This window comes from Ixodes scapularis, unplaced genomic scaffold (genome assembly GCF_016920785.2).
Source record: "Ixodes scapularis isolate PalLabHiFi unplaced genomic scaffold, ASM1692078v2 PGA_scaffold4__175_contigs__length_147842914, whole genome shotgun sequence".
Lineage (NCBI taxonomy): Eukaryota > Metazoa > Arthropoda > Arachnida > Ixodida > Ixodidae > Ixodes > Ixodes scapularis.
This window is the reverse complement of record NW_024609879.1, coordinates 131379965-131387574: the sequence shown is the minus strand read 5'-3', so window position 1 is coordinate 131387574 and position 7610 is coordinate 131379965. Positions and strand designations below refer to the sequence as shown.

The 7610-nt window shown below is 47.2% G+C and overlaps 1 protein-coding gene across 1 annotated transcript; it reads left to right on the top strand.

Annotated features, from left to right (window-relative positions):
* The first annotated feature begins 234 nt into the window (after positions 1-234).
* LOC115321464 lies at positions 235-5754 on the top strand. Its single transcript, XM_040208391.1, has 3 exons — positions 235-310; positions 4381-4765; positions 5499-5754. Exons 1-3 carry the CDS (start codon positions 235-237, stop codon positions 5719-5721), a joined length of 684 nt encoding a protein of 227 aa, XP_040064325.1. The 3' UTR covers positions 5722-5754.
* The last annotated feature ends 1856 nt before the right edge of the window (positions 5755-7610 follow it).

The window sequence follows — 7610 nt, the reverse complement described above, 5'->3', positions numbered from 1 at the left end:
TTGTAATAGGTGTGTGTAATTTTCAGATATCTATGGGGATATCGGACGCTCTCTGAACACAAAGCGTATGTCCGCAAGTTACGCAAGTTTCAAGTTGTGAAGCTATAGTATTGCACATTAAAAAAAAAAAACAAAAAAAAACTCATCAAACACCTTTTCTTTAGGCCTGATTCTATACGGGCTCTTGCAGATGAATCAAGCCCGAGACACTTCGAAAAATTTTGAACAAGGACCATGCGGCAGATTCTCACAGTTTTATTCGCTGTTTGGAGCGCTGTCACAGCTCAATACATCAATGCCAGCGATACCGGTAAGAATAATTACTCAAAAAGTTAAAAACTGTATTTTTTGACTGATGTAATATCTTTAGACAAAAAAGTCAGGGGGGTCCTAGGCTGAAACACTAAGTGTGCTTTTCAGGCAATGGTAGTCAGTCAATGCCTACTGTTAATTCTATCGTATAGGTTCAATGTCAGCCGAAGTTACGAGTACCTGGTCAAAGCTTTGAAAACCCAGGCCCCAAGTGCAAGCTCGTATATTATAGCAGCTTCGACTATCAAGAACTGCTATATCGGATGTCTTACATGTAACGTGTTGTTTAAGCTTCGAGTTCAACGCTCTCGCACTTCGATTCACGCGTACGGCCTTCAGCGTCATGTGCATGCTCGACATAGTTGTACACACTAGAGTCACGTATAGACGAGGCTCCCCGTTGTTCGTACCCCTCTAGCGTTTGGAGTTGGCGGCGGCCTGTTGGCGTCCCTCAACAAAAGGCGTGGTCACCTAAATCGGTTATCTAATTGGGTATAACATTTGGCGACGAGGCTGCCTAACGAAACCCCAAAACAAAAGATGACGGAAGCCCTCGGGAGGATCCCGGAGTTCCAGCCGGACAGCGGAAACTTCGATGTGTTCTTCGCAGGTTTCGAGCTGCTGGCCTCTGCCAACATATTGCAGCAGACAACAAACTGCAAGTCTTCTTGACGGCGATTGGGAGAACGCGGACGCCAACCTTGCTGCCAAAGACGACCTCACAGGTACCGTCCCACGAAGCCGTTGGTGCACTGAAGAAACACTACGTACCCAAACGCTCGTCGGTTACCGAACGGTACCGCTTTAATCAACTAAAACAAGAGTCCTACGAGACCGTGGCGGACTTCCTGGTCGAACTCAAGAAACTGGCAGTGACGTGTGTTTGGTGCTTTCCTTTAGGAAGCTCAACGCGACTGACCTATTGCTGGTCTGCATGCCGATATCATACGCTGTCGCCTTCTGGCGATGGCAGACGCGGAAGTGACATGGGACCGCGCCTGCAGCATCACATCAGCCATGGACGCGATGGGAAAGTACAGGAAAGAAATGCTGACGCCGCATGCTGAGGGTCCTTCTGCAAGCTGCGGCGTCAAATGGCAGCGAGCTCCGGCACCGCTGCATCGAAAGGACGCTCAAGCACGCCACCCAAGTTTCAAAGAACACGACCAGAGAGCTGCAAAGGCAGATTTTCTCAGAAAAAGGAACCGTGTCACCGGTGTGGAGGACAATACTCCCCTGTGAGTCGTTCATTTCGTCATGGCCCCTGTTTTAAGTTAAGCAAAAAGGGGCAAGTTGACGAAATGTGTGAAACAAAAGTTGTTCACCACGTAGGCAAAATTGACAGCGACAGCAAGTTGCTCACGTTGCGTTACACGCGCCAGGATTCGGGCACGCCTGCCATTGTGATTCGAGTTCGGATAAATGGAAAGGAAGTTCCGATGGAACTCGATACAGGTGCCGCAGTGTCGGGAATGTCAGAAGCTGAGTGTGCGAAGCAATTTCCCAATTCCAACTTCCGAAGGGAAAATGTCAAACTCATGACTTACGACGGCACTCGTGTCTTAATGAAAGGAAATTGTGGACGTCGTAGTTAAGTACCACGACCAATGCCTTCGTTTGCGGCTGGTGATCGCCAAAGAAAAGAAAGGCGTAAGGAACCCTACGCTCTTTGGCCGGGACTGGCTGAGCAAGATAAAACAGATGGAACGAAGTCGTGCAAGTGAAGGCAGTGAATGTCGAAACGCCGCTCACCGAAAAGCATCTCGATGTTTCTACGCCCGGATACGGAACGATCAAAGGATTTAAAGCAAGCATTGTCCTGAAAGAGAACTCAAGCCCGGTGTACTGTAAAGCGCGACTAGCGCCATACGCTCTGCGTGAACATGTGGAGCAGGAACTGGCAATTCTATAGAAAAAGCTGCGTGTCGTGTACCAGGTAATGCACAGTGAATGGGTTGCGCCACTCGTGATCGTGCCAAGAAAGAACAGCAAGGAGCTTTGGATCTCTGGCGGTTACCGGGACACCTTGGACCCCGCCACAAAAGTTGACCACTATTCACTGCCATTACCAGACGATACCTTCTCAACCTTGCGAGGCGGGACAGTTCTTTTCGCTGCTGGATCTGTCAAAGGCGTATCTGCAACTCGAAGTGGATAACTGGATGAGCGAGCATAGGAATTGCTCACCGTCAACACGCACTCGTGCCTATTTAGGTTCTAGCGCTAGCCGTATGGCGTAGCACGCGCGCCTGCTCTCTTTCAAGCCGTAATCAATTAGATCCTACATGCACGGTATGCCGGGAATTGCCTGCTACTTAGATGACGTAGTCATTGCGGGTGAGGAGTACAAGCTGTGTCATGACAGAGTGGAGCAGGTGCTCATGCGCCTAAGTAATCACGACATTAGGGTCCATGCTGAAAAATACAAACTGCTTCAGCAGAGTTAACGATATTTGGGGCACGAAATTCTCCAATATGGTTTGCAAATGGCAGCTATTAAAAATGAGCCAAAACCGACCAATGTGACCGAGCTGAAAGACTTTTTTGGTCTTGGTAAAGTTTTTAGCAGAAATCTTGCCTGGTCTAGCTACTGTGCTAGAGCCGATACATGACCTGCTGCGCAGAAAATCCAAATATCTCTGGTCACGTGAGTGTGACGAAGCGTCCAAGAACTACAAAAGGTTGCTGACAGATCAAAGTGTTTCATACTGTACGACGTCACGAAAGAGATACAGCTTACGTGTGACGCGTTCGAATATGAACTTGCGGCAGTGTTGGTTGGCCCACAGTGTGAACGGAGAGAAAAGACCCATTGCGTTCGCGCCTTGATCGCTGTCTGCGTCCGAGCGTATTTACGGTCAGATAGAAAAAGAAACCCTGAGATCTTTTTTCGTCATCATAATGTTCCCCAAGTACCTCTACGGTCGAACTTTTAACGTACTCATTGGCCAACTACTTATGATTCTGTTTGATCCAAAGAGACAGGGTAGTGCTGCTGCCACAGCTAGGGTAAATCGATGGCTTATATTTCTAGCCAATTATTGCTACAATAAGAAGCACAAGCCAGGAGCAGCTATTGGCCACGCTGATCCGTTTTCTCGCCTTCCACTGGCAAACACAGAGGAACAGTCGAAAGACATTTTTCCCCAGTCATTGATCTTCCGATCCCAGCTAAAAACATTGAGTATGAAACAGCCCGCGAAGACCAGTTCAGAATTATTAGAAACATGATCTGGCATGGCTGGCAGAAAAAGGATTAGGAGGAACTGCTGTCATTCTGGACACGTCGTTTTGAGTTCTCTGTTGATGATGGCTGTATTGTCTGGACAAACATAATTGTGATTTCCAAACATCTGCAAGATGTTGCTTTGGGCTTATTGCGTGAGCAGCACCCAGGCATAACGAAATGAAAGCATTTGCACGGTCCATGGTCTAATGGCCGCGTATGACGAAATACTGGAACAAACTGTAAGAAAGTGTCTTTTGGTCATTAAGTCATTAGCTGGGGTTTTCTGCGATGTTTTTCTTACATATCTCTGCATTACTATCATATCGCTTTAATTAAAAAATCCCTCCATTCCAATCAGCCCCGTTTTTGTTCTGTTTCATATCTTAATTTCATTATAAAGACAATACACACCCAGTTTTACATCGCCCGGGATTCATCTTTTTTTTCTTGACGCAGGGGCAGAAGGCGTGGGGAGTTACTTTTTGTCGTGTTCCCGTCTGTTGGCCTAAAGTCGCGGTCGCACTGCACACGCATCATACAAAAGGCACGGAGTTCTCCGTGAACATGGTGACAGATATTATCTGCGGACACGCCTGAGGCATGTTCGCAGCGTGTTTGCTTCACATCTATATGATTCTAGCATGTCTGCAGACAGTTTTCGTATGCCCAATGTAACAGGACCGCCATACAAGGGACAAACACGCCTCGGACAGTGACAGCAGACTATTTTGATGTATTAGCTGTGTGACGCTGCTTTAGTAATTTTCTCTAGGAGACTTTCTGGTGAGAGATTTGCACCCGTTTTCTTCATCGATCTTAACCTTTTCTTTCTTCTGCAGTTTCTACCTCTAATGTCCGGAAGACACTCTACAACACTTTCGTCAATACGGTCTTCGACAAGGTCCTTTTATTTGTCGCCAAGTCTAAGGCCATCGACCCGGTGACCTTGCCGAACATCAGATACGCCTTCGAGACCAAGATCATCGTGAAGATCTCCGCAAAGGCCAGTCTCTACCGCGGCATCCTGGAGGGCTTGTCGAGCCTGACCAGAACGGGCAACTGCCGTTTCGAGGTCGGGGAACTCGGCATCAACATCAAGGCGGACGTGGGCGCGGGGCCCCTCAACTCCAGCTTCGTGCGACTCGCACGCGCCATGGGCTACGGCCAGGCGTTCACGGTGGACGCCAACATTCGATACCTTCGGATACGCCTCGGATTTGTTGAGTGGGTCGACAGCTTCTACGACTTGATATTTCAGTATGAGAAAAGCTCGTACCTGGCACCCTATAACACTCTAGCAAACTTGGGGCGTCCACTTTCCAATAAAGCACTTAGAAAAGCTAGTCGCAATGATCTATTAAGAGAGCTTGGCGAATAACAAGGTTGAACATATGACTAGATCATAAAACACAGTCGGCCCTGTAGCACGGAGCAAGATGTTTCACTTTTGTCAGTGCCGCAGCGCAGATTGTTTATATACGTGCAATCATTTTTTCTTACCTAGTGATTCGAAAGCGAAATAGAAAGGCTGCCACACTGCTGGAACAAGTGTATTCCTCTCTAGGGGGACGCAAAAATTGACGTAGTATATATAAATGGAATAACATAAAATATTACGCTTACCAGCAGGCTCTCCTTCCAAGGATAGACGGGGTTGTTATCTACCAGAAAAAAAAAAGAAAAAAAAAGGAATTGTCGAAATTTATAGGGCACGCCCTTCGTGTGTTCATGTTCCTTGCTTCATTGTTCGTTCTACGCCATCCTTATCGAATAATTCTCATAATGATAATATTAACGATAGCGATTGTAATAATGAGAGACTTGCAACTCGCCACAGACTGCGTTTCTCAAGCTGTCAGTGAACGAGTATGCTCTGATTTCACTTTGATTAATGATGAACAGAAGTGTAGTAATGTATTTTTCGTTTCGTTTTATTTTTCATTACTTTTATATCGAGGACTCCCGAAAGCCAGTTGGAACTCAGCGAGTTCAAGGTCCAGCAACTGAGGGGAGTGACCGTTGCCGTCCACGGCTTGGGGCTCTTGAACAGAGTCTTCAACAAGGTGTCGACCGAGTTCACCAACCTGTCTGAAGTGCAGATCAGGAACGCCATTGAGAGGAACATTCGTGACGCCCTGGCCGAACAGATCGGAAACCTCAACGAAGTTTCCTTCTTTTAGATCGCCACTTGTCATGCTACCGTGGCCTTTGGAACAACTGCAATTGTATAAAGGCACCTATGTTGGTGCGTGCGCGTCAGTGACGACTGCCGCTTGGGGAGGGTCGAATGTACACTAAGGGTGACAACATGCGCAGGCTTTGTCTCCTAGGTAGTATTGACTATACGTAAGGCGCGCATTGTCTGGTGTTCGTGAATAAGAAAAGTCGGTGACGTTGTTGCGTCTTTGTTTAGTTTTTAAAACCAGGTGGATTTTTGGATTGGACGACTCGTGGCGAGGCTCAAGACGGTGACTATCGGTGAAAACAATGAGGCTCTGTTCACCCTCAGTCAGATCCCATGAATGCTGCCACAGCTAAGGTAATTGAGGCTTATTACTTTGAAGCAGCTCGCTGGGCACATTAAAGGCTAAATGCTTTTTTCTCCTTTTAATGCAGCTTTGGTTTTAGTTTTAGAGTCGACGGAAAGACGCGCAGCTTCATCTTGTTTCTGAGTTTATTTCTGGTAATCGAAACGTGAACAAAGACGCACAGAGCCAGCGTTTTACTGTGGAAGAGGCATAATTTTCAGAGCACTTTCTGAGGCTGCGAGGAGGACGGAACCCGTCAGCCCACCCTATCAAAAAAAAAAAAAAAAAACGTTTAGCAGTTAACCCTAAACAGGGAGACATCAAGCCAAACCTGCATCCCAGGAAGCCCTTCAAAGCGAGGTAGATAACATTGAACGCATCCCCGTTCCCCAGGTGAAGAGACGCATTCTCCAAGGTCAGTGGCCCTGGGCCAGACTGATGTTGGCAGTGTCTTCCAAGAACCAAAGCGACCTCTGAGATACTGGAAGGATGCAGGATCCACGAGGGAAACACGTTAGAGAAACCTATACGAGGGAATAGTTTTCAAAGAAAATAGCCGTCCCTAGAACGGAAACATTAAACGGCCTGTTTTTCGGTTTTAATCAGGGCGAAAACAAATCAAGCACCGCCGTTTTTTTTTTGTTTTTTTAAATATATTTTGTATATTTGTCACCAGCGGATGTTTATAAATATGTTTCGGTTAAACCCGAAAAGTGCACAGCCTAAGTACCGGCCATTACAATAATCTCTTTCTGCGCTCTGCCATCTTTGAACAGGTTTTGAGCATGAGCAGTAGCTGCCTTTTGCCGAATATTATACGACGCGCATACGCCTTTGAATTCAATGATTCAGAACTTTTTTTTCACTGGAGAATAATCGCTCAAAAGGTGTATATCCGTAACAATGCTTTAGTGTTCTTTTCTCCGCGTGCGTTTCATCCTATAGAAAGATTTACCAAGTAAACCTAAATTCGGTGAGCAAATCACAATATACCAAAGGACTGTAGTCACCTTCAAAGACGACTAAATATAGTCGAGCAAATATTTCTACAGCGACGGTCGGCCAATTTTATATAACTCGTTTTATATATGGCCTCGCTTATTATTGCTTACAAGGGACGGGATTTTATATAGCCCCCCCCCCCCCCCCCCCCCCCCTCCGGAATCTCTCATAACAAGATTGAAAAATGCTCGTCGCGTCAAGCTGGAATGTCGGGGATCCTGTTCGCATTAATTCGACGAGAGGACAAAGTCTGCCGCCCTTTGGAACCGAGCTGGCCGAGTCAATACCACCTCAAGGCAAGGCGTCAGCATGACGTCATCGCTGTGGATCCCCGGCCTGCCCCCAAGCGGCCAACACGTTGAAGTTCGACGAGCGGCTCCGCAAAGCGGCAGGCGCTTCCGTCTTCGCGTCGGCGCCTGCTGCTAGAGTCGCGCTCGTTTTAAGAAACACAGCAAGGATGCCGATGCGCAGGCGGTGTTGCTGCTGCAAGCTATACATCGCAGTGTGAATCAACAAACTAGGTGCCGCAAGCCGCCGCC

What these genes read in the sequence shown, in the direction of transcription:
- LOC115321464 (XM_040208391.1), top strand. Translation starts at nt 235, where the DNA reads ATGCGGCAGATTCTCACAGTTTTATTCGCTGTTTGGAGCGCTGTCACA. An exon ending in CATCAATGCCAGCGATACCG is followed by an intron (nt 311 to 4,380) that starts GTAAGAATAATT and finishes TTTCTTCTGCAG; the next exon opens with TTTCTACCTCTAATGTCCGG. An exon ending in ATACGCCTCGGATTTGTTGA is followed by an intron (nt 4,766 to 5,498) that starts GTGGGTCGACAG and finishes TTTTATATCGAG; the next exon opens with GACTCCCGAAAGCCAGTTGG.